At 43.3% G+C, this 24,450-nt stretch overlaps 1 protein-coding gene across 3 annotated transcripts in view; it reads right to left on the bottom strand.

The window, feature by feature from the left end:
• alg14 (ALG14 UDP-N-acetylglucosaminyltransferase subunit) overlaps window positions 1–24,450 on the bottom strand; it is a 123,182-nt gene that overhangs the window by 84,311 nt on the left and 14,421 nt on the right. For 2 of the 3 annotated variants that reach the window (XM_063064608.1, XM_063064607.1), the window contains exons 2-3: window positions 21,602–21,753; window positions 3,051–3,173 (exon numbers count right to left, since the gene is read on the bottom strand). In XM_063064608.1, the coding sequence (XP_062920678.1) occupies window positions 3,051–3,173; window positions 21,602–21,753 (275 nt within the window). The remainder of the gene's footprint in view (window positions 1–3,050; window positions 3,174–21,601; window positions 21,754–24,450) is intronic. The other variant, XM_063064609.1, reaches the window with a different exon arrangement.

Here is a 24,450-nt window from a genome sequence, read left to right as displayed (position 1 = left end):
GGTATGTAAAAAGGGCCCGAAGGATCATTGGAGACCTGAGTCACCCCAACCACAAACTGTTCCAGCCGCTACCATCCGGGAAACGGTATCACAGCATAAAAGCCAGGACCAACAGGCTCCAGGACAGCTTGTTCCACCAGGCCATCAGACTGATTAATTCACGCTGTTACAATTGTATTTCCATGTTATATTGACTATCCTATGGTACATAATATTTATTATATATTACTATAATTACACATTTGAACAGAGTCATAATATAAAGATTTTTGCTCCTCATGTACATGAAGGATGTAAGTAATAAAGTCAATTCAATTCAGCTGATGCAGATCCCTCTGCAAGCCATGATCGCATTCTTCGCTGTCCACTACACCTGCAATCTTGAATCTGGAATTTGGAGCATGAAACAAATACAGGAACTCAGAAGGTCAGGCAGGTCTGGGAGAGGGAAATGGATAGTCGGTGCTTCCAGTCGAGACCCTTCATCTGGACCACTACCTCCAGTAGTTTGTTTTTTGCTCAAAGTTCTGGAATGGCTAAAATGAAGGGATTGGCTGTATAGTCATCAAATGGTACCAAAAAAGGTGGGAAAGCTCATTATGAGGAGGGCACAAAGAGTCTGCAGTAGGATATGGAAAAGTTAAGTGAGCAGGAAAAAAAATTCTTCAGGTAATGTGTGGAAAATGCAAAGTTGTTTACTTTAGTAATAACTTTTGAAAAAAGATTTTTGAAATTAAGATTATAGAATGCTATTGAACGGGGGGTTCCGAGTATTCTTCTACATGAAACACAATGTTCAAGTACAGGTATAGAAAGTAATTCAGAAAGCCATGGAATGTTGGCCTTTATTATTAAGGGTGTGGGATGTAAAAGAAGGAATGGTGAGACAGCATCTGAGGCATCAGGCTCAACCATATTCTATTTAACATTAGGATATAATCTCAGTCGTGCGATCACTCCAGTTAGGTGTGATATTCTGCTAAGGGGTTTGTCTGTTGGTGGGTTCTCATGTGGCTGTAGCGGGCCATCCGGGACTCACATAATCTGCTTTTAGTCTGGATTCCCTTAGTGGAGAATCCCAGTACGTGACCTTTTTTATGCAAGAGTAGCCCCCACATAGTCCTTGACAGATGGGGTCAGGGTCCAGTGGTGTGGAATACAGGATGATTGGGAATCCTTCACTGCTGCAGTCTTCCTCTATCCTCACTGCTGATATGATATTGGATCATCCTCCACCAGCTACACCACTGAGGTCTCGGTTTGATCGCTCTTTATCTGGAACCTCCCTCTTGACCTTACTGCCATAGGTGACCTTACAAAGGAACTAAGAGCCAGATGGCTAACTCCAGACAGTATCGCTCTCGGGATCTCAGGAACTCAGAAGCCTCACCACCACGACAAAGTGATGAGTTTTGGGGTTTAGTTGCAATAAAGGTAATTTGGGGAGCGCTTACTATGATACTTACTTTAGAGAAGAAATTGTTCCAGGAGGAAAGTTTGATTTGACCTATAGTTTGGCATATATAAAAATGAGAGCAGATCAGATATGTGAAAAGGATATTTCCCCTCATGAGGGAACCTACAACTCCAAGGCATAGATTCAGAATAAGGGATTGTCCACTTAATACAGACTCGAGAAGGATTTCTTTTTCTCAGGGGACCAATGAGTGTTGTTCCCATTTAACTGCACTGGGGTCAAACTTTTAATGTATCTTAAAGAGTGGAATAGAGCTGAAAGAATAAAGAAACAAATTTAAGCAGGACAGGAATTACTGCATATTTAATATTTCAGTAATATTTGAGTAATATTGTAAATTTGTTCTATGAAGAAGAATTCTTTGTTATTTATATAATTCATTATGGTTATATGTATGATATATGTGAATGGCATATGTCATCACACGACTGCGTCACACTTTCACACCTCGTTTAAAGTAAAAACAAAACTAAAGTACATTATTCTTGGCTCCGTGCTTCTGTTTTCAATTAGTTTTATACTTTGGAGTTACAAAACATAATAGTGGTAGCAAGGAATCTTAGAAGAAAAATTTCAAAAATGGCTCCTCAGTAAAGCACAACTTAAATTTAAAAGAGCAGTTGAAAGAGCTGTATCAATGGAAACAGCAGACAGAGACATAACTGAGTTGCAGCCAGGAGTGAAAGTGAGCATGAACAAAATTGCCATGTCTAAATGGAAACTGGCATAGCCAAACAAACTGCGCTACTGTTGTGGCAGGGGCACACATATACCAGACCAATGCAGATTTAAAGGTGAAACTTCCAGAAAATGCAACAAAGTAGGACACATACAAAAAGCATGTTGGGCAGACAAAAATAAATGGACTGCACAGGAAAATTGAAGTGCATGCAAACAGGACTAACGGTATTCCATAGTCTTATTGGATCAAGCTGGCCTCAGCAATTGGAAGTAGTTGATTTTATGGGTGTAAAACTCATATACACAAATAAAAGTACCAACTGCACTTTGTATTTCTTTTAAAAAAAAGCTCATTAAAATATTTTTTTTAAATGAGGGAAAGCCTTGCGTGCTTTAGTGAAGGACCACTGAAAAGTGGGACTATTGAAGAATAGCCATTTAAGGAAAACACATTAAATGGGAAATGGGTTCAAGCTATAAGCTCCAAAAGGAATGCTGACAGTAGAGAGGAGTCAGGCTGCACAATCCATCTTTTTGCTGAGCTTTCTGCACAATTAAACACCACTGCACACCCTTAACCAGGGCAATCATGTAATATTTTTAATGCTTGAAACTGGAAATTTGCCATACCAAACAAGAAGAACTTACAGTCAGTCATTTACTGACTATGGGCTAAGCTAAAAATCTGAACCACACACTAACGTCACGAGCATCTAGTTCATCAACATTCTCTACAACCGACCAGCTCCACAAGGATTTACAACTAAAATGTTTGATGTTAAAATTTCCACACACCAAAAATATAACACGGAAGTAGAAACAAGAGATATGGCCTGTACGTCAGATAAAGGTCTCAGAGACATAGATTCCACTGTTGGATGGTTATACATACCACGTCTGGTTTAAGTTGGAATACCAGTGGGATGGAATACAACAGGGCAAATAGTGTAGAGACCACTGAAGTCACCCAAGATTGACGTACTTCACGACTACGGGGAATCCGGTGAATGGTAAACTGCAAAACAAGTGGAAAGAAGGATATTGCTTTTGAAAATTTTTGGCACCAGGTTCAGTGAGAAGCATTAACCTACTGTATAGTTGTAAGATATTCACATTACTCAGGCTAAATATATTTAACCATAGTTCAGTTACTCACCCTTGCCAAGTTTGCACTAAATCACAATTAGACCAGAACATTATATTTTGGCTCATCCTAACCCATTTTGTTTCACAAGCCTACTGTAAAGATAGGATCATTATCTATGCTCTACTGATAAAATGAAAAATAGTCACATAATACAAATCTGAAAGAGAAAGGATGTTTAAGATCCTGTGGGAGGTGAAAAAATATGAGAGTAATGTATTTTATATTACACTGATAGTGGTAATCTGTAACCACAATTATATTTACAGGACAAAGGAGCTTCAAAACTATAGTGTGTGCTTTGTTTTAATCTGAATACAGGACTGTGCAAAAGTCTTAGGCACCCTAGATTTTTTATATAGTTTCAAATAGTATGGCCTCCACAGAGCTCTGATCTCAAAATCATCAGGGATGTCTGGAATGACCCGGACAGACAGAAGCAAGCAGGACATCCACAGACTGCAGAGGAATGGTGGCAACTTCTCCAAGATGGTTGGAACAACCTACCTGCCGATGTTGTTATAAAACTGCACAATAGTGTACCTGAGAGAATCAATTCTATTTTCTCCAGTCCTGCCGAAGGGTCTTGGCCCCAAATGTCAACTGTTCTCTTTTCTACAGATGCTGCCTGGCCTGCTGAATTCCTCCAGAATTTTGTGTGTGTTATCTGCAGATTTTCGTTCGTTTTTTAGAGAATTGCAGTTTTAAAGGCAAAGGATGGTCACACCAAATATTGATTTGATTTACTATTTTACTGCTCTCTATAGTATTTTCAGATATTTAGAAACTTCTCATTTCATTACTTTTAAGAGCATCTCCGCTTTACAGTATTTTTTTACGTGCATAAGATTTTTGCACAGTAGTGTGCAAGGTACACCAATGCCTGGCACCAATGTCATTCAAGAAAATGTCATTATAAAACCTAATAACACATTGCACTTGCACCACACTGCTTTACCTCTTTGAAAATAAAGGAGAGCTCTTTATGTGTTCGTCTTCATTATAGGTTCAGTCTATTAGTGGCTTTCTTAATTAGTTCTCTGATGAATTACTGTAATTCCTTGAACCAAAGGAACTGCAACCTTTTCACTCCCCTGTTTTGTGTAATACTTAAAATTAATTGATTGTTGCTCGTTTACACACTCAGTGGCCACATCATTAGGTCAAGAAGGTACTCAATAAAGTAGCCAGTGAGTATACTTCTGTATGTTTGTGGTCTTCTGCTGCTGTAGCCCACCTACTTCAAGATTTGACGTGTTGTATTTTCAGAGATGCTCTCCTGCACACCACTGTTGCAATGCGTGATTATTTGAGGTACTGTCACCTTCCTATCAGCTTGAACCCGTCTGGCATGATTGGCCGATCAGATATTTGCAATACCCAGGTGTACCTAACTGAGAGTAGGTTCACTAACACGAAACATCTCAGTATCTTCACATACACCTCATGCTATTATCACCTTATCAGAAATACTGTGTTCAGTCCTGGTCACCTCACGACAGGAAGGATGCGGATGCTATAGAGAGAGTGCAGAGGAGATTTACAAAGATATTGCCTAGATTGGAGGGTGTGCCTTATGAGAACAGGTTGAGTGAACTTGGCCTTTTCTCCTTGCAACGACGAAGGATGAGAGGTGACCTGAAAGAGGTGTGTGAGATGATGAGGGGCATTGATCATGTGGATAGCTGGAGGCTTTTTCCCAGGGCTGAAATGGCTAACACGAGGGGGCATAGTTTTAAGGTGCTTGGAAACAGGTACCAAGGGGATGTCAGGGTTAAGTTTTTCACACAGGGAGTGGTGGGTGCGTGGAATGCACTGCCAGCGGCGGTGGTGGAAGCGGTTACAACAGGGTCTTTTAAGAGCCTCTTAGGTAGGTACATGGCACTTAGAAAAATAGAGGGTTATGCAGTAGGGTAATTCTAGGCAGCTTCTAGAGTAGGTTACATGGTCAGCACAACATTGTGGGCCGAAGGGCCTGTAATGTGCTGTAGATTTCTATGTTCTAAGGTCTTTTCTAATGTTCTTTCCAATGAGTATTAGAGGCCTTTACAAATAAAAATGGATGTCCTGTTGCGGAGTCTTTTTCCTGCTACCAGATCTTAGAAAGAATCACCTTTTATCAGAATAGTCAGATCATCGGTGCAACCACCATTGCCTTCCTCTTTAATTACTACCCCCCTCTATTATTTCTTCTCAGGAAAGCTGTACCAAATTGCATGCAAAGACAGTGATGCATTAACAGCTCTGCTGGAGTGAAACCAGTAGAAGGGTGTGCACTCAAAAGGATTTAAATAAGAAGTTAGCTAATTGATGATTCATCATTAAGCTACAGGAACCGTGGAACACTTGTTCCTCAAGGCCTCTTTTAGCTCATACTATACAACTTTCTGCTACCCCTGGGGAAGCAGGGTGATCCAGAACAGTGACCAGATGACTGACATCATTACATCTCATAAAAATCTCAAACAAATGGGAAGAAAACTGTGGATCATTGGCAACATTAACTCAACTGGTATTTCATGCATAGCAGAGATTCAGCTCAGCATTCAGACATAAATTTACTATCATTTGAAAAGAATATCTGAAATAATTGCGTGATGTGCCTTATTTTAAAGAGTTTTGTTTATTGGACAGTCTGGGACTTTAGTCTCAGAATAAATCTTCACTTGGACACATGCCAGGATGGTTCATCCTTTCAGTGTGTTTGAAAATTCACTTTAATAATTCATCTTGTTAAGTCATTATCAATCTCAGTGGCCTTAACAATGAGATCCTTGCTTACAAGTTGCACAGCAAAAAATAAATCAAACTTTCAGTATCGTTATTACCAATGTACTAACCTTGAACGAGCAATCAGCTATGACAGTTTACTTCAATGAATAATATTTAATCACTTTTTCCATTTGCAGTTATATTCACTTTTGTTGAGAGCATGCCCAGCAAATACTATTTGCTGCCACTACTCATCATAGACTCAGTGGCCACTTTATTAGATACACCTGTACACCTGCTCGTTAATGCGTATCACTCATCAGCCAATCCCATGGCAGCAACTCAACACATAAAAGCACGCAGATATGGTCAAGAGGATCAGTTGCTGATCAGACCAAACATCAGAATGGAGAAGAAATGTGATTCAAGTGATTTTTCCATGGACTGATTGTTGGTGCCAGATGGGGTGGTCTGCATATCTTAGAAACTGATGATCTCCAGGGATTTTTGCACAGTCTCTAGAGTTTATGGAGAATGGTGTGAAAATCCAGTGAGTAGCAGTTCTGTGCATGGAAACACCTTGTTAGTGATGAGGTACCTAATAAATTGACCACTGAGTGCATATAACAGAGCTATCGAGAGTGCTTAAGCCAGAACATGAAGCATCAATATACTGTTCAGGTTTTTGCCACATTGTGGGGCTTTTGGTTCACAAACTTAGTACTAGACACATTATTGATTTTTTGCAAAACATGACTAACTATTCTACGATGTTTCCTTTGATTAAGCAAACAAGTACCAGCAAATGGAGTCAAGATGAAAGCCACAGTAGTAAGGTCTCTGGCTCTGTGACTTAGAAGGGAAGGCAAAGAGAAGTCGAGTGCAGTAGGGAAAGGTGATTAATTCATTAGTTAGAGGAACAGACAGGAGGTTCTGTGGACAAGAGTGAGATTCCCAGATGTCAATGTTAGGGACATCTCAGAGCAAGTCCATGGGGGACAGTGAGCAGCCAGAGGTCATGGTCCATGTTGCTACCAATGACAAGGGCAAGAAGAATACCAAGGTCCTGAAAAGTGACTTCTGGGAGTTAGGGGCTATATTCAAGGACCGGACTTCCAGAATGGCAATCGCCAGACTGTTACTCATGCTGGTAGGCTAGAAATAGTTTAATACAGTTTAACTCTTGTCTCTAGATCATTCATCTCATCATTTTAATTACTAACCACCTCTCATTTATTTTCCCCACAACCATTCCACTAGCTGCCTTGGCACTCTGGTTCCAGCCCCTACAACATCAGTTTAAACCCCTGGAGCAGTACTAGCAAACCTTCCTGAAAGGATATTGGTTCCTTCACCCCCCCCCCCACCTCCATCACGTGCAAACTGTTTCAGTTGTACCAGTCTCACCCTCCCATTTAAACCATCTCTCCTTTCACTTTAAAACTGTGCCCTGCAGGTATTCAACATTTCTACCCTGGGAAAAATACTCTGCCTTACTGCCTTTTCTATGCTGCTGCAGTTTTATAAACCTCTATGCAGAAGAGCAGGAAAGACCATTCGCAGTTTTGGGCAATCCTTTAACCATTAACTGATTACACGGTTGCTACCTTATTGCTGTTTGTGGCAGTTTGCTGTACTTAAAGAAGTTTTCTTGACACAACAGAGGTAATTTTTCTTCAAAAGCTCCTTTTCTGACTGTAACTCCCTTTAGGATATTTGGATTTTGTGACAATCACTACGGAACCAAATTTATAATAAGAATTGATTAAACCACTCACATGGCGATTGTAATCTACCCCTTCAGTAAACACATTGCTGTTTCAGCACTAGAACTACTGAGAAAGATTATATGTAACCTGTTCCAATTATTAATGCGGAATTAAGAATTTCTTATGGGGATATAAATAAGGACAAAAGGCACAATTTTAAAATGAGTAACGTCTTCACAAGCTCTGATTCAATTATCCCTGCCTCTAATCCTGCCTTAACTGAAGCAAACACTTACTTGACATCTGTGTGTTATGGCTTGGAAAATTATCACATAAATATGCCAATAACACATTTAAAAAATATTAAAATGCATAGACTGGAAGGCAGCCCACATATATTTAAAACCACTCCACAACAGTTAATAAGTTCATGAAAGCAGGCATGTTTGGCATGGTTCAAAGCAAACGGCTGAACTCTCAATATTCCAGGAGTAACATTGTTAACTCCTCAACCTCCTATTCATTTCTATTCAAAAAAAAACAATTTGATTCCATCTGACTAAACCGAGTTTGTAATAAGAAAATGCAATCCCATTTTACATTTGGCTGAATTAACTGCAACTATCCTCAGGAAGGCAACGCACAAAATGCTGGAGGAACTCAGCAGGTCAGGCAGTGTCTAGAGAAATGAATGAACTGTTGACATTTCGGGTCGAGAACCTTCACCAGGGCAGGAAAAAAAGGATGAGAAGTCAGTGTAAGAAGGGGAGGACAAAGTACAAGGTGGTAGGTGATAGGTGAAAGCTGAAGGGGGGAGGGAGGGAGGGGTGAAATAAAGAGCTGGGAAGTTGATTTGTGAAAGAGATACAGGGCTGGAGGAGGGGGAATCTGATAGGAGAGGGTTGAAGACCACGGAAGAAAGGGAAAGAGGCAGAGCACCAGAGGGAGGTGATGGGTAGGTAAGGAGATAAGGTGAGAAAGGGAGACAGCAATGGGGAATGGCGGCAGAGGGTAAATTAGCAGAAGTTCAAGAAATTGATGTCTATGCTACCAGGTTGGAGGCTACCCAGACAGAATATGAGGTGTTGCTCCTTCATCCTCAAGAAATTCAACAAGGCCCCGGGCCCAAGAAGCAGCGCGCACACATGCACACACACACACACACACTTGACCTTCTGTACTTTGAAACTGAAGCCAAGTGTGTTTTTTTTTGATGAAGAAAGATTAGAACACAAGGATAACTAACTTGGATTATAGAGTCCTTGTATAAAGTTTAGGCTTGGTCCCGACCTGCTCCAAACAGGAAAAGGGAATACAATGATCTGATTCCTAGTGGATGTTCTATGAATAAATTCATGGCCACAATCAAGAGCAAAGGGCACAAACAAATATGCTTCCAATTCCACTTTCCCTGACTATGTCCTTCATTTCAATTCACACAGCACCCGGATTATGTTTCCGCACATCCCCACATTGTTCTCCTCCAACAGACATCTCAAAGTCAAAGTCAAGTAAATGTATAATCAAAATATGTATATGTCACCTTGAGATTCATTTCCTTGCATACATTTGCAGGAACATAAAAAAATACAATAGAATTTTTGAAAAACTATACATAAACGAAGTCTTGACTAACAACCAATGGGAAAAAAGACAAACTGTGCAAATAAAATAAATAAAAAATACTGAGAACATGAGTTAAAGAGTCCTTGAAAATGACGCTGTAGATTGTGGAAACAGTTCAGAGGTGAGATGAGTGAAGTTATCCATGCCTCTTCAAGAGTCTCACACACAAAAACTGCTGGTGAACGCAGCAGACCAAGCAGCATCTCTAGGAAGAGGTACAGTCGACGTTTCGGGCCAAGACCCTTCGTCAGGACTAACTGAAAGAAGAGATAGTAAGAGATTTGAAAGTGGGGGGGGAGATCCAAAATGATAGGAGAAGACAGGAGGGGGAGGGATGGAGCTAAGAGCTGGAAAATAGATTGGCAAAAGGGATACAGGGCTGGAGAAGGGAGAGATCATGGGACGGGAGGCCTAGGGAGAAAGAAAGGGTCGGGGTGGGGGGACCCAGAGGATGGGCAAGGAGTTATAGTGAGAGGGACAGAGGGAGAAAAAAGAGAGGAAAAAAGTGGGGAAAGAAAAAAACAATAATAATAAATACATAAATAAGGGATGGGGTACGAAGGGAAGGTGGGGCATCAATGGAAGTTTGAGAAGTCAATGTTCATGCCATCAGGTTGGAGGCTACCCAGACGGAATATAAGGTATTGTTCCTCCAACCTGAGTGTGGCTTCATCTTGACGGTAGAAGAGTCTATGGATGGACATATCAGAATGGGAATGGGACGTAGAATTAAAATGTGTGGCCACTGGGAGATCCTGCTTTCTCTGGTGGACAGAGTGTAGGTGTTCAGCGAAACGGTCTCCCAGTCTGCGTCGGGTCATGCCAAATATATAGAAGGCCACATCGGGAGCACCTTATGCAGTATATCACCCCAGCCGACTCACAGGTGAAGTGTTGCCTCACCGGGAAGGACTGTCTGGGGCCCTGAATGGTGGTGAGGGAGGAAGTGTAAGGGCATGTGTAGCACTTGTTCCGCTTACAAGGATACGTGCCAGGAGGGAGATCGGTGGGAAGGGATGGGGGGGGGGCGGAGAAACAAAAGGACACGGGAGTCGCATAGGGAGCAATCCATGCAGAAAGCAGAGGTGGGGGGGGGGAGGGAAAGATGTGCTTAGTGGTGGGATCCCGTTGGAGGTGGCAGAAGTTACAGAGAATTATATGTTGGACCCAAGAGTCTGATGGTTTTACAGTAATAAATGTTCTTGAACCTGGTTGTGTTCTAATAAGGCTCATATACCTCTAGCCCAACTGAACCCAAAATTTGTACAGTAGACATTAAAAGCTGGGATCCTTCAATCCCTACATAGAAACAGCTCATAATATACTGTTTGATTTGCTGAAGATTTCAGTCATGGAGTGCGTGCTGATAGATCCAGATCTGAGCTGAGTATTAGTGGCACTTGCATTACAGGTGAGGATTTTGTTACTAGGACTGTTGAACTCTGTTGCAGTTTTCTGTAATGTGAAGTCCATCATTTGGACGCAAGTCAAGAAAGTCTCAGCCTTTTAGGAACAGCTTCTTTCCCTCCACCATCAGATTTCTGAATAGTCCATTAACACTACCTCACTATTCCTTTTTTTGCACTTTTTTCTTTTTTAATGTAACATAGTATACACTCAGTGGCTAATTTATTAGGTATACTTATACATCAGTTTGATAATGCAAATAACTAATCAACCAATCATGTGGCAGCTTCTCAATACATAAAAGCACACAGACGTGGTCAAAAGGTTCAGTTGTTGTTCAGACCAAACATCAGAATGGGGAAGAAATGTGATCTAAGTGACTTTGACTGTGGAATGATTGTTGGCTCCAAATGGGGTGGTTTGAGTATCTCAAAAACCGCTGCTCACCCGACATTTCCACGTACAACAGTCTCTGGAGTTTAAAGAGAATGGTGCGAAAACAGAAAACCTCCAATGAGTGGCAGTTATGTGGACAAAAACGCCTTGTTGGTGAGAGAGTTTAAAGGAAAATGGCCAGATTAGTTCAAGGTGACAGGAAGGCAACAGTAACTCAAATAATCATATGTTCCAACAGTGGTGTGCAGAAGAGCATCTCTGCTGAAAACTACACTGGGTTCCACTGCTGCACCTAATAAAGTGGCCAATAAGTATAGCAACTTATAGTAACTACAGTAATATTGTAACTTTTAGTAATATTTTCTATTTTACACTGTTCCAATTGAATTGAATTGACTCTATTTCCATCCTTCACATATATGAATAAAATCTTTACGTTACATCTCTGTCTAAATGTGCAATGTGCAATTTATAATAATTTATAATAAATAGTATATACAACAGGACAGTCAATATATCTTAGAAATACAATTGTATCAGCGTGAGTTTATCAGTCTGATGGCCTGTGGAAGAAGCTGTCCCAGAGCCTGTTGGTCCTGGCTTTTATGCTGCGGTACCATTTCCCAGATGGTAGCAGCTGGAACAGTTTGTGGTTGGGGTGACGGGTCCCTAATGATCTTTCGAGCCCCTTTTACACACCTGTCTTTGTAGATGTCCTGAATAGTGGGAAGTTCACATCTACAGATGCGCTGGGCTGTCCGCACCACTCTCTGCAGAGCCCTGCGATTGAGGGAATACAGTTCCCATACCAGGCAGTGATGCAGCCGGTCAGGATGCTCTCAGTTGTGCCCCAGTAGAAAGTCCTTAGGATTAGGACTTGTTATGTTTCGTAACTCCAAAACTAATCAAAAGTAAAACATGGGACAATTGTCAATAAACTTGTGTACTTTATTACTTTTAGCAAGGTGCACACTTATGAAATGGTGCTAACATATGCCATTCACATACATATAACTCATAATTAATCTTACAAAGAACGCTTAATCAAATATTTTTAATACTGCTCAAATATTAAATACACAACACCATTGCCACAAAACAGCAGATTTCACAATATATGTTGGTGAGAATAAACCCGATTTCTTTTTCCACATAAATTCTATGCGAGTGAATTTTATTCCAGGAGTAAACTTTTGGGGTATTAATTTGTGAACTCTGCAAAGATGAATTTACGCAACCTGCATGACTGTAACTTGGGGGGGACGGGGTGTTGCCTGTATTTTGTTCAGTCAGGCTCTTTATCAGCACTCTTCAATTGAGTACACAATAGAAAGTTTTCACAACTGCCTCCTCTCCATCCATCTTGCTCTTACAGACTTATACAGACATGTATTTCTTGTGCAGCTTTCCCATTACATCCAGGGGGTCAGTGTGGACATGGTGGAGGATTACAAGTACCTGGGGATACGAATTGACAATAAACTGGACTGGTCAAAGAACACTGAGGCTGTCTACAAAAAGGGTCAGAGCCATCTCTATTAACTGAGGAGACTGAGGTCCTTTTAACATCTGCCGGACGATGCTGAGGATGTTCTATGAGTCTGTGGTGGCCAGTGCTATCATGTTTGCTGTTGTGTGCTGGGGCGGCAGGCTGAGGGTAGCAGACATCAACAGAATTAACAACCTCATTCGTAACGCCAGTGATGATGTGGGGATGGAACTGGACTCTCTGACGGTGGTGTCTGAAAAGAGGATGCTGTCTAAGTTGCATGCCATCTTGGTCAATGTCTCCTATCCACTACATAATGTACTGGGTGGGCACAGGAGTACATTCAGCCAGAGACTCATTCCACCGAGATGCAGCACAGAGCGTCATAGGAAGTCATTCCTGCCTGTGGCCATCAAACTTTACAACTCCTCCCTTGGAGGGTCAGACACCCTGAGCGAATAGGCTGGTCCTGGACTTAGTTCATAATTTACTGGCATAATTTACATATTACTATTTAACTATTTATGGTTCTATTACTATTTATTATTTATGGTGCAACTGTAACAAAAACCAATTTCCCCCGGGATCAATAAAGTATGACTATGACTATTACTATTACATTCTTAGTTTACATTGGTGAAGCACACTTAGAATGTAATCATAGTTGACAAGAGGAGGTACAACAGCAATAATGATAATAATAATAACAACAACAACAACAACGTGAGGAGTCTATTTTCTTCTGATGTTGACGAAGGGATAAATATTCATAAATATAACACTGGTGAGAGCACATGCTTTCGGTCAGATTAGCATCAAGGAATCTCTTACATCCAGAAGAATGCAAGATCTGAGAAAATTCCTCAGTAGGAAGGCATCTGCTTTGACAGTATAAACTCCATCAGGATACAGTGTGGGACGGTCACCCAGAACTGTGCTCATGTTTCTACAGTGGAACTTGAATTCATAACCTTAGGCAACTCTAACGCAAGAGCACACACCATAAGCTTGCCTTTTGAATATCAAGATTTTTTTTTTAAACAAAATTGCCCATCGCTTATGGAAGAGTTTGGCTCATACGAGCAGCAACAAGCTTCATATTTCAAGTTCAAATTCAAGTTTAAATGTCATTCAACCATACGCCTGTATACAGCAAAATGAAATATCATTCCTCCAAGGACAAGGTGAAAAACAAGTACATACAGTTACAAAGCACAGTCACAAAATAATATTAGCACAAGTCCCTAAGTGACATGGCCTGAAGATTGATGGTGCATGGGATGTTGTCCTGGAGCCGCGCTTTTGCAGGAACAAGCATGCAGCAGTTCCTTATCTCTCACTGGGTCAAAGGCAATCCAGCTTGTCTTCCAAGAAGCAAACACTGGGAGAGCAGCACCAATGGGAGAGTTGGCCTGCATGGGCCAGCCCCAACCCAGCCATGTTTCATGTTATTACAATGCATTTGCACATTAGACTTCGCTCTCCTGAGTACTCTGCTCATATTGCAAAATACTACAGCAACTGTCCAATATCAACAGTCTAAACCTAATCAGAATCAGCATCAAACTTAGTAGCAAATAAAATGATTAAACAGAAACAAATAAAAATAGCAACCAACCCTTTAATGTAACATTTGCACTACATAGAAAAACAACTCCAAAAATGTTAAAATTTCCCTCTGATTATTTGATAACATCTAGCCCAAACTTCCCACAGATCTCTTCCTCACAATCTCAATTTGGGAATTGGCAAACAAGAAAGAAACGAGTGATTCAGGAAATATTACACCCATTGTACCGGTCTTAAGGGACTCTCGAGCAGATTATAAAACACAAAGCCCACCAACCTTTGTCTTCAAAGGCAGACAATTATGCTATCATTCAACTCAATTATTTGATCATTTTGATTGCTTTGGCAAAGAACAGCATTCACTATTGTTCACTGGCGATACACGAGACTGCTGATGCTGGAATCTGGAGCAACACACACAACACTGCAGCAGTTTAATGGGTCAGACAGTATCCATGGATGGAAATGAATGGCCACCGTTTCGGGTCCAGATCTTTCACCTGGACGGGCAGTAGTCAGATGAAAGGTCTGTCAGCACAGCTTGACCTCGGAGAGGCGTCCCGACCAAAGTCCAGGTTGAGCTTATTGTTTTACGCACAAGTGCAACGAAAAATTTACTTACAGCAGCGTCACAGACAAGTAGCATCATTTAAGTAACATTCACAAGAAAAAACTTAAATTGAACATTTTTAATAAGAACAGAAATAAAGTCAATTTTAGCACAAAATAATCAGAGTGGTCACTGAGTTCCTCCAGTGTTTTATGTGTTGATTTATTCTTCGTTTTGCATTAAAGCAACTTCAACCTTTAACTGCTGGGTTCCTCACACACTCAATTTCAAGTCAAGTATATTGTAATTTAACTATATACATGAATGAGACAATGTTTCTCCAGAGCAGGGTGTAAAGCACAGTAGTACATATCACACACATAAAAAACACACAATAACTGAGGAAGGCAAGGATAAAATCTACTGATGAATTACACATACATGAACAAAGTGCATAAATTAAATATTGTCAGGTACAGAACAGATTAACCTGTGACTTTGAATGCGATGTGCAGGGAGTTCAGAAGCCTAACGGCCTGAGGGAAGAAACTGTTTCCCACCCTGACCGTTCTCGCTTTTGTGCATCGGAGTATCCCGCCTGATGGGAGAAAGTCAAAGAGGATGCTGGATGGTGGGTGGTGTCCTTAAACCTTTCGAATGTTGAAGGGCCTAGACAGAGTAGATGTGGAAAGGATGCCTTCCCATGGTGGGAGAATCTAGCACTAGGGGGCACAGCCTCAGGATAGAGGGGCGCCCTTTCAAAACAGAGATGTGGAGAAATTTCTTCAGCCAAAGGGTGGTGATTTTGTGGAATTTGTTGCCACATGCAGCTGTGGAGGTCAGGTCATTGGGTGTATTTAAGGCAGAGATCGATAGGTTCTTGATTGGACATGGCATCAAAGGTTACGGGGAGAAGGCCGGAAACTGGGGTTGAGGAGGAGAGGAAAAAAAAAATATCAGCCATGATTGAATGGCGGAGCAGACTCGATGGGCCAGATGGCCTAATTCTGCTCCTGTGTCTTATGGTCTTAATAATATTAAGAGCCCCTCCAGATGCAGCACTCCTGATAAATGTTAACGATGGACCGTAGGGAGACCCCTATGACTCTCTCAGCCAATCTCATAGTACTTTATAGGGATATGAGAGGATCATGGGACAGGAGGCCCAGGGAGAAAGAAAAGGGGGAGTTGGGGGAAAACCCAGAGGATGGGCAAGCGGTATAGTGAGAGGGACAGAGGGAGAAAGAGAGAGAGAAAAAGAATGTGTGTATATAAATAAATAACGGATGGGGTACAAGGGGGAGGTGGGGCATTAGCAGAAGTTTGAGAAGTCAATGTTCATGCCATCAGGTTGGAGGCCCTCCTGTCCCATGATTCTCTCATATCCCTTTTGTCAATCAACTGTCCAGCTCTTAGCTCCATCCCTCCCCCTCCTGTCTTCTCCTATCATTTTGGATCTCCCCCTCCCTCTCCCCCTTTCAAATCTCTTACTAGCTCTTCTTTCAGTTAGTCCTGACGAAGGGTCTCGGCCCAAAACGTCAACTGTACCTCTTTCTAGAGATGCTGTCTGGCCTGCTGCGTTCACCAGCAACTTTGATGTGTGTTGCTTGAATTTCCAGCATCTGCAGAATTCCTCATGTTTGCACTCACTCAAATACACTGGTTCCACCTCAAGCTCACTGTTGCTGTAATATTGTTACATTAACCGTTACGCTCCTGTGCCACCTCTAAATTACGTTACTGCCCAGGATCGAACTGCGGACATTGCGAACGTTAATCGAACATGACGCCAGCCGTACTACATGTCTCCTGAACATTTTTGGACAGTTTCTGCCTCGATCCAAATCCTGGAATTATTTTTCTAACTTCCTGCAGTTTTTTTTTGACCGGGAGTGCTAAAGGGGAGATCAGAGCAAACACCATTTTGTTGACTAGGCAGTGGAGAGTTGCCATCTGGAAATACTGCAATACTTCTATTGAATGAGTCTGCCCAATGCAACTGGGAGGGAGTTCCAGGTTTTAGACCCACTGAGGAGGGGGGATTGGTAATAAACTTCCAACTTGAATAGTGTGCGACTCGGTGGTGAGGCAACGGGTAAGCAGTGTTCCCGCGCACCTACCACCCTTGTTCTTCTTGGTGGTTGCGCTTGGGACATTTTGGAGTGGTGGGAGTAGCTCAGGTAAGCAATTACATTGCAACCTGTGGACTTCCCTCCATTCTTTGTAATTTTTAAATCAGACTTTAACAGCCTTAAGCATGTAGCTTTTGGATTCAAATCAGTTGTCGTCGCTCTAGTGAAGTGCACGACTGATCTTTCGCTTTTTCTCCCCCCATAAATGCTTTCTCTACATGCACAAAGAAATTTTGCATTAAATTTCAGCATTTTCCCCTTAATTTGCTGACGAAGAAGAAAACATTTGCATACAAGCAGTTGTGGCTTGGAGATGTAGCAGAGAACTTTCAACCCATTAATTGCATTGTTCTATGGGAGGGAGGTGAAATAGCTAACCCTATGTTCAGCAAGATCACGTGACAGCATAAGACAGGCATCTCAGAATCAGGTTTATTATCACTAATGTTGCTTTGTGGCAGTAGAACAATGCAAGACATTAAAAAAACTCTATCAATTACAATAAGAATATCTGCTCAGTGGCTATTTCATTCGGTACTGGAGTGGAACCCAGTGTCGTTTTCTGCTGCTGTAGCCCATCCACTTCTGTTCCAACACTTGGTTAGAGTTACTGTCGCCCGCCCGCCTGTCAGCTTGAACCTGTCCAACCATGCTCCTCTCACCTCTCTCACAGCAACGCATTTTCACCCACAGAACTGCTGCTCACTGGATTTTTTTGTTTTTCGCACCATTCCCTGTAAACTCTCGGGACTGTTGCGTGTGTGAGAAAATCCCCAGAGATCAGCAGTTTCGGAGATACCCTGTCTGGCACCAACCGTCATTCCAAGGTCAAAGTCACTTAGATCAAATTTGTTCCCCATTCTGATGTTTGGTCTGAACAACAACTGAATGACGGCATGCTTTTATGCATTGAATTGCTGCCACATGCTTGGTTTATTTGATACTGGCATTAATGGTATAGGTGTACCTAATAAAGTGGCCACTGACAGTATATAAAAACAAGTAGTGCAAAAAAAAGAGCAAAATAGTAAAGCAATGTTCATGGACTATTCAGAAATCTGATGGCAGAGGGGGAGAAGCTTCTTTAAGGTAATCAGCATCTTCATCATTTTGATTTGGGTGCACATTCTAAAATCTCAGGCAGCTAATCACTCCACTCAGTAAGTTCAAACTTCAGCAATATCTTGTTTTTCAACCTGCATCAGCTTCATTTGTGACCAAACTTTTCTGATTGCCCTATTATCAAGGCATCCAGCTGCTTTGTCTATTTGCTTCTTGTTTCTCTAAAGCTGTGGCTCAGTGGGCAGACCTCTTGCATCAAAGGTAGAAGTTGCTGGTTCAAGTCCTGGTTCAGAGGCTTGAGTAACAGCTCCTATGCAGAGCTAAAGGAGTGCTGCATTATCAGAGGTACTGTGTTGTGCTTGAGTGTTTTTAATGCTGCCCTCATGTGGAGTGTAATAGATCTCTATTTCTTTGCCTGTGATGGACTGGGCAGCAGCCTATTCCATTCCTGTGTATTCGTGTTTCCACACCAGGCCATGATGCAGCCAGTTAGGATACCCTACTGTGTTTGTTTAAGGTTTGGGTGACATGCCAAATTTTCCCAAACTTCTAAGTAGAAAGTAAATCAGTTCTTCACACAGAGAGTGGTGGATCTGTGGAATTCTCTGCCACAGGAAACAGTTGAGGCCAGTTCATTGGCTATATTTAAGAGGGAGTTAGATATGGCCCTTGTGGCTAAAGGGATCAGGGGGTATGGAGGGAAGGCTGGTACAGAGTTCTGAGTTGGATGATCAGCCATGATCATACTGAATGGCGGTGCAGGCTCGAAGGCTGAATGGCCTATTCCTGCACCTATTTTCTATGTTTCTATATCCTGCACTGTAGCACCAACTCTGTGTTCCTCTCCTCAAATGCTGCCCAACTTTTAAAGAAGCATTCAGTCACATGATCATAGAGGGAATGTAGATCATGGAGTTACCTGAGATCAGTTTAATTTGGCATCATTGCTGGCACAGAGATGGGCCCAAGAGCCTGTTCCTTTACCTTATTATCCTAATTTCTCACCGGGCTATATACGTTTCAGCAAAAGCAGCTGCTTCAAAAGGAAGTGCAGGATCTGGGCCTGCTCCATTTCCATTTCACTGGAAGTTATCTCATCTTGGCTACAATCGCCTTTGGCGTTCTCACCACTGATTGCTAACGGGCGACCTCTGCTGGGCACGCACTTACAATGCACATCAGACAACAACACTACTACACCCCACGTTTCAGACTGAAGCCCTTCATTAGGACTGGAAAGGAAGGGGAAGAAAGAAGCTAGAGGAAGCAGGTGGTGGTGGGGGGGGGGTAGGGAAGCAGTAAGGAGGGAGTCAGAATGGGGAATGGAAGAGGAGGGCAGGGGAGGGGAAAAGTTCTGGGACCGCCCTTCCCTCTTCCTTCCCCCTCATCTGCCTTTCACCTCTTTCGCCTTGTATGACCTTTTTACGATCACGTCTCTGCTGGATGCTAAGAATATCAAGGTCTGCAGGACTATCCCATCAGCAAGTTGCTTGACACTGATCGAGCTGGACTTATTGCCTACAGTTGTGCTGTCACTTGGACTTATAGTGTACAATTGTGCCAAGTGATTGTCTTGGACGTTTTCCTGATCGCAAGACCCCCTTGGACATTGGTAACATAGGAAACTGCAAGTCCGGTTTGCTGGTTCATTGGCCACACTGACAGCAGGCGAGCTGTTTTGTATCGGTTGTGTTGAGGATTAGGCCTAGGTCGAGAGTGCAGGGTCGCCTGTGGCAATCGCCCAGGGGAGGAGTTGCCGAGGTGGTGCTGCTTTCTAGTCTTCCCTTGGTGGAAGAACAAGCTGGACCACGATAGCTTGCCATCAATCTAGTCATGCCAAACAGGGACTTGGGCTATATTATTATTTTTTTTCTCTTTGTGACCATTTTTTTTCCTGAAATCGTAACCATATATGCTATTTGTGCTATGTGCTGTGTGCTGCTGGTAATGTGTTTTGCCTCTCCTGCCCTTTATCCCATAGTCCAATCTCCTCCCCTATTAGATTCTTTCTCCTTCACCCCTTTCCCACCTATCACCTCCAGGTTCTTACTTTATCCCCAGCTATCTGGACTATTCCTCTTCTCACCCTGTCTCTTGCAAAAACGCCATCCCCTTCTCGCAATTCCTCCGTCTCCGGCGCATCTGTTCTCAGGATGAGGCTTTTCATTCTAGGACGAGGGAGATGTCTTCCTTTTTTAAAGAAAGGGGCTTCCCTTCCTCCACTATCAACTCTGCTCTTAAACGCATCTCCCCCATTTCACGTACATCTGCTCTCACTCCATCCTCCCACCACCCCACTAGGAATAGGGTTCCCCTGGTCCTCACCTACCACCCCAACAGCCTCCGGGTCCAACATATTATTCTCCGTAACCTCCGCCACCTCCAACGGGATCCCACCACTAAGCACATCTTTCCCTCCCCCCTCCTCTGCTTTCCGCAGGGATCACTCCCTACGCAACTCCCTTGTCCATTCGTCCCCCTCATCCCTCCCCACTGATCTCCCTCCTGGCACTTATCCGTGTAAGCGGAACAAGTGCTACACATGCCCTTACACTTCCTCTCTTACCACCATTCAGGGCCCCAAACAGTCCTTCCAGGTGAGGCAACACTTCACCTGTGAGTCGGCTGGAATGATATACTGCGTCTGGTGCTCCTGATGTGGCCCTTTATATATTGGCGAGACCCGACGCAGACTGGGAGACCGCTTTGCTGAACATCTACGCTCTGTCCACCAGAGAAAGCAGGATCTCCCAGTGGCCACACATTTTAATTCCACATCCCATTCCCATTCTGACATGTCTATCCACGGCCTCCTCTACTGTAAAGATGAAGCCACACTCAGGTTGGAGGAACAACACCTTATATTCCGTCTGGGTAGCCTCCAACCTGATGGCATGAACATCGACTTCTCTAACTTCCGCTAATGCCCCACCTCCCCCTCGTACCCCATCTGTTACTTATTTTTATACACACATTCTTTCTCTCACTCTCCTTTTTCTCCCTCTGTCCCTCTGAATATACCCCTTGCCCATCCTCTGGGTCCTCCCCCCTCCCCCCCGTCTTTCTTCCTGGGCCTCCTGTCCCATGATCCTCTCGTATCCCTTTTGCCTATCACCTGTCCAGCTCTTGGCTCCATCCCTGCCCCTCCTGTCTTCTCCTATCATTTTGGATCTCCCCCTCCCCCTCCAACTTTCAAATCCCTTACTCACTCTTCCTTCAGTTAGTCCTGACGAAGGGTCTCGGCCTGAAATGTCGACTGCACCTCTTCCTACAGATGCTGCCTGGCCTGCTGCGTTCACCAGCAACTTTTATGTGTGTTGCTTGAATTTCCAGCATCTGCAGAATTCCTGTTGTTTGGCTTCACCTATCACCTTATAGGTTGCACTCCTTCTCCTCATCCCACCCCACCTGCTTATTCTAGCTTCTTCCCTCTTGCTTTCGATGAAGGGTCTCAGACTGTTTATGCTACCTGACCTGCTGAGTTCCTCCATCTTGCTGTGTGTGTTACTCTGGATTTCCAGCTTCTGCAGAATTTCTTGTGTTCATCACCACCGCACTTAGTCGAGCTAGCAATCCCTCTGCACACATCAGGCACAAAGGGAGACACTGCTCTTGGGTCACAGTTCCAAGCCCATGCTAACACCTACCTGAGGTTCAGGACCTTCTTCAGCTCTGGCAGCCTCAAGTGTGCGGACCTTGTCTTCACTCATCCTGTCTGTTTCAGCAATGACGTAATGCCTGGGGCTGTATGAGGCAGAGAGGCTGCCCACAAGCCTGAGAATCTCTGTGGTATGTCCCCCTGCAAGACAAGTATCATCAAGTCAAGTCAAGTCACCTTTTATTGTCATTTCAACCATAACTGCTGGTTTTCCAGGTCCATGGTGCTACATGAAACAATACAAAAACTACACTGAACTATGTAAGAAAAAACACAAAATCTACACTAGACTACAGACCTATCCAGGACTGCATAAAGTGCACAGAACAGAGCAGGCACTATAATAAATAATAAACAAGACAATGGGCACAGCAGAGGGCAGTAGGTTGGTGTCAGTCCAGGCTCTGGGTATTGAGGAGTCTGATGACTTGGGGGAAGAAACTGTTCCATAGTCTGGTCGTGAGAGCCCGAAAGCTTTGGTGCCTTTTTCCAGATGGCAGGAGGGAGAAGAGTTTATATGAGGAGTGTGTGGGGTCCTTCATAATGCTGTTTGCTTTACGGATGCAGCAGGTTTTGTCACTCCAAAACATTAAAACTAAAAGAGGGCAGCACAGTCGTGTGGTGGTTAGCAAAAAGCTTTACAGTACAGGAGACACGGGTTCAATTCCCACCTCTGCCTGTAGAGAGTCTGTACGCTCTCCCCGACACCGTGCATTTATTCAATTCCTCTCCAGGTGCTCCAGTTTCATCCCACAGTCCAAAGACTTACCAGTTTGTAGGTTAATTGGTGATTGTAAATTTCCTGTGATTATGCTAGGGTTAAATCAGGGGTTTCACGGCTTGAAGGGCAGAAGGGCCTATTCATATCTCAATAAATAAATAAAGGCAAAATAAGGAACTAGAAGATGCGTACTTTGTTTTTAAGTGTTTTTAAGTGAGACACACACGTATAGCACGTGGTGGCATGATAATATATGCTATTTACATACTTCTACATATAACTCACAATATATTATGTAAAAAACAAAGAATGCTTAATCAAACAACATATTTACAATATTACTCAAATATTAAATAGACAACAACAGATTCTGCAGATCAAAAACACAAGAAAGTCTGCAGATGCTGAAGATCACTTCCTGCAAAGCAAAACCCAATAGCATGAATGGCAGCCACAAAATACTCTGCAGATGCTGGGGTCAAAGCAACACTCACAACACGCTGGAGGAACTCAGCAGGTTGGGCAGCATCCGCAGAAATGATCAGTCAACGTTTCGGGCTGGAACCCTTCGTCAGGACTGAAGAGGGAAGGGGCAGAGGCCCTATAAAGAAGGTGGGGGGAGGGTGGGAAGGAGAAGGCTGGTAGGTTCCAGGTGAAAAACCAGTAAGGGGAAAGATAAAGGGGTGGGGGAGGGGAGGCAGGGAGGTGATAGGCAGGAAAGGTGAAGAAGGAATAGGGGAACACACAATGGGTAGTAGAAGGACGCAGAACCATGAGGGAAACCCGACGCAGATTGGGGGACCGCTTCGTCGAGCACCTCTGCTCCGTCCGCCACAACAGACAGGATCTCCCAGTAGCCACCCACTTCAACTCTGCTTCCCATTTGGATACGTCCATACATGGCCTCCTCTACTGCCATGATGAGGCTAAACTCAGGTTGGAGGAGCAACACCTCATATACCGTCTAGGTAGTCTCCAGCCCCTGGCCATGAACACTGAATTCTCCAACTTCCAGTAATTCCCTCCCCCTCCCTTCCTCTATCCCTATTTCACTCTGCCCCCTCCCCCAGCTGTCTATCACCTCCCTCATGGTTCCGCCTCCTTCTACTACCCATTGTGTTTTCCCCTATTCCTTCTTCACCTTTCCTGCCTATCCCCTCCCCCACCCCTTGATCTTTCCCCTTACTGGTTTTTCACCTGGAACCTACCAGCCTTCTCCTTCCCATCCTCCCCCCACCTTCTTTATAGGGCCTCTGCCCCTTCCCTCTTCAGTCCTGACGAAGGGTTCTGCCCCAAAACGTTGACTGATCGTTTCCACGGATGCTGCCCGATCTGCTGAGTTCCTCCAGCGTGTTGTGAGTGTTGCATGAATGGCAGCGATACTTCACTACCAGATGAACACAACGCCTTCTATGCCCGCTTGAAAGGGAGACTATAACTATAGCTGTGAAGATCCCTGCTGCGCCTGATGACCCTGTGATCTCCGTCTCAGAGCCCGATGTTAGGCTGTCTTTAAAGAGAGTGAACCCTCGCAAGGCGGAAGGTCCCGATGGAGTACCCGGTAAGGCTCTGAAAACCTGTGCCAACCAACTAGCGGGAGTATTTAAGTTCATTTTCAACCTCTCACTGCAATGGACGGAAGATCCCACTTGCTTCAAAAAGGCAACAATTATACCAGTGCCTAAGAAGAATAATATGAGCTGCCTTAATGACTATTGCTTGGTAGCACTCACATCGACAGTGATAAAATACTTTGAGAGGTTGGTCATGACTAGACTGAACTCCTGCCTCAGCAAGGACCTGGACCCATTGCAATTTGCCTATCACCACAACAGGTCAACGGCAGGTGCAATCTCAATGGCTCTCAACACGTAGACCACCTGGACAACACAAACACCTATGTCAGGATGCTGTTTATCAACTATAGCTCTGTATTTAATACCATCATTCCCACAATCCTGATTGAGAAGTTGCAGAACCTGGGCCTCTGTACCTCCCTCTGCAATTGGATCCTCGACTTCCTAACTGGTGGATCACAATCTGTGCAGATTTGTGATAACATGTCCTCTTTGTTGACGATCGACACTGGCGCACCTCAGGGGTGTGTATTTAGCCCA

This window comes from Mobula hypostoma, chromosome 12 (assembly GCF_963921235.1).
Source record: "Mobula hypostoma chromosome 12, sMobHyp1.1, whole genome shotgun sequence".
Classification (NCBI taxonomy): Eukaryota; Metazoa; Chordata; class Chondrichthyes; order Myliobatiformes; family Myliobatidae; genus Mobula; species Mobula hypostoma.
The sequence above is the reverse complement of the archived record's forward strand: the minus strand, read 5'-3'. Positions and strand labels throughout refer to the sequence as shown.